This window comes from Pezoporus occidentalis, unplaced genomic scaffold (genome assembly GCF_034315485.1).
Source record: "Pezoporus occidentalis ecotype Australia unplaced genomic scaffold, CSIRO_AGI_Poc_V1 ctg1778, whole genome shotgun sequence".
In the NCBI taxonomy this organism is placed as follows: Eukaryota; Metazoa; Chordata; class Aves; order Psittaciformes; family Psittacidae; genus Pezoporus; species Pezoporus occidentalis.
The window spans coordinates 1-2656 of record NW_026913616.1 but is presented as its reverse complement, the minus strand read 5'-3'; the positions used below and the strand labels follow the sequence as shown (position 1 = coordinate 2656).

Genomic DNA, 2656 nt, shown 5'->3' with positions numbered 1-2656 from the left:
ATGTCCAGGGGGTTGGAACTGGATGATCTTAAGGTCCTTTCCAACCCTAACTATTCTATGATTCTAAGATTCTGTAGACACCAAAACTGTATCAGAACTGCAGGGGATACCAGAGCTGTATTGAACCTTTGGTCCTTCCCTCAGGTCTTCAAGCTCGTTTGGGATGGTCTTCAGCTTCAAGCTCGTTTGGATGAACAAGTATCACCAGGCACTGGAGACAGTGGTCAGTGCCTTACCTCAAGGATGAGCCTCCTTTTTGTGGGAACTACTTTCATTTAGCACCATTTAGACAAAAAACACCATGGTGCTGTCTCAGGTGTGCTATTGAAGAGCTGATACTTATTTAAATGAATTCTTCAAGGCTCAGGCCACGCTTAAAAACACCTGAAGGTGTTTGAAGACAAAAATTTGTTGTGCTGTTTCTCCATGCCCTGCACTTGCTGTGTGATCTCCTTATCTCTAATAATGACCAGTGGTGAGCAATAATGACCAATAATGGCCAGTAATGCTCAATTCCATAATCACAGATTCCACATATTCCTTCCTTACCTCCACAGTACTGAAGAGCTCCAAATGTGCTTTCAAACCCTGCATAGATGTGGCAGCAGCTTTCGCTCCCACAGCCTCCTCAGAGCCCCCTTCACCTCCTTGTTCCTCAGGCTGTAGATGAGGGGGTTGAGGGTTGGGGTGAGGATGCAGTAACACACCGACACCAGCTTTGCCTGATCCCATGAGGATGCCTCATGAGGCTGGACATAGGTGAGGATCGCGGGTGCGTAGAAGATGGTGATGGCAGCCAAGTGGGAGGCGCAGGTAGAGAAGACCTTCAGCCTCCTCGTGGCCAAAGGGATCTGCAGGACAGTGTGGAGGATGTAGGTGTAGGACACCAGGATCATCAGGAGAGGGCCCATGGTGTTTAACACAGCGTTGTATACCTGCAAGACCTCATTTGTGCTTGTGTCTGAGCAGGAGAGCTGCAGGAGGGTGGGCAGCTCACAGAAGAAGTGGTTGATGCTCCTGGCCTGACAGAAGGACAACCTCCCCGCCAGTGTGATGTGCACCAGGGAGGTGAGGAACCCGATGGCGTACACCAGCACCATCATGCCATAGCAACGCGCCCTGGTCATGGTAGTGGTGTAGAGCAGGGGCTTGCACACAGCCGTGTATCGGTCATAAGCCATTACCCCAAGGAGGAAGCACTCACAGATAGCCAGAGCCAGGAAAATATACATCTGGGCAAAGCAACCCCAAAAGGAGATGTGGCTTCTCCCCAGCAGGAAGGTCTCCAGAGCTTTTGGGATGATAGCAGAGGAAAGGCAAACATCCATGCAAGATAAGTGGGTCAGGAAGAAGTACATGGGGATGTGGAGGTGGGGGTCAGTGTTGATCAGCAGGATCATCGTCAGGTTCCCCAGCACCATGAAAACATAGAGGGATAAGAAGACTGTGAAGATGGTGGTTTGTAGCTCTGGGGCATCAGAGAAACCCAAGAGGATGAAGCCGGAGAGAGCCGTGAGGTTTCCTGTATTTGTCATTTCAACAAGTTGATGGATTTGGATTGAAATGAAAGCAATCGATGAAATACATCCCTAAGAGAGAAATAATGTGGAAGTTTAGTTCGAATTTAATCCACAAAGTAAATGCAATGGAAAATGTTGTATTTGTAATGGTGTATTTCTGTGTGTAGCCAAAGTTCTGAAGTCAAAGAGGTGAAGGAGCTCATTACGCAACCTGAAATTAAAAGAGAATAATTCTACAATGATTGATATACACATCACTAATGAAACACTGAGAAACATCATGTCTATCCAAACGTAAGACAATAAAACCAAATAAGTACATCACAAAATTTGGAAAACAGAAAAGATGTTGTATTTTCTTCATTGATTTCTGGGAATTTTAAGGATTATTCTTCTCCCTTTTTTGCATTTTTCAGAGTGGATCAATTCTCTTCTGTAGATTCATTACTTGTGCTGCATCCTTTTCAACACCACACAAAGCCATGTACTTGAAATTTGTTTTAAGTTCTAAGTTTATCTGCTTTTGAAGAACCCCCACCCCGCATAATGTTAAGGGAAAGCAGCGGACTTGGCTCCAGCAGAGCTTTGCTGTGGTTGCAGTGAGCTTCCTATGACCAACCCAAATATCCACCTAAGGGTGTAAAACACAAAATATGCCATATATAAAAATTTTAAGGCTTTAGCTTGGATATTCTCATGCTAAAATATCACTAAATCAGTTGTAGGTGGGGTCAGGAACATTGGTGTTTTTGAAGCAAACCTACTAGGCATACTAGGGCACTTTTATTCACACCATGGGTTATCATAGAATGGTTTGGGTTGAAGGGAAATTAAAGCTCACACAGCTCCACACCCTGCCATGGGAAGGGACACCTTCCACTAGAGCAGCTTGCTCCAAGCCCCTCTGTCCAACCTGGCCTTGAGCACTTCCAGGGATGGGGCAGCCAGAGCTTCCCTAGGCACCCTGTGCCAGTGCCTCAGCACCCTCACAGGGAAGAACTTCTTCCTTATCTCCAACCTGAATTTCCCTGTTTCAGTTTAAACCCTTCACCCCTTGCCCTATCAATACAGTCCCTGAAGAAGAGTGAAATTCAACATGCCATCAAGCATGGGAGAGGCAGCATGACCAGGGTCAA

At 46.2% G+C, this 2656-nt stretch overlaps 1 protein-coding gene across 1 annotated transcript; it reads right to left on the bottom strand.

The window, feature by feature from the left end:
- Positions 1 to 581: 581 nt before the first annotated feature.
- LOC134161653 (olfactory receptor 8I2-like) lies at positions 582 to 1535 on the bottom strand. The gene has a single exon (XM_062614694.1). The coding sequence runs from the start codon at positions 1533 to 1535 to the stop codon at positions 582 to 584; it is 954 nt and encodes a 317-aa protein (XP_062470678.1).
- Positions 1536 to 2656: the final 1121 nt, after the last annotated feature.

Excerpts from the sequence above, each read along its gene's own strand:
- LOC134161653 (XM_062614694.1), bottom strand. The coding sequence starts at position 1,535 with ATGACAAATACAGGAAACCTCACGGCTCTCTCCGGCTTCATCCTCTTG.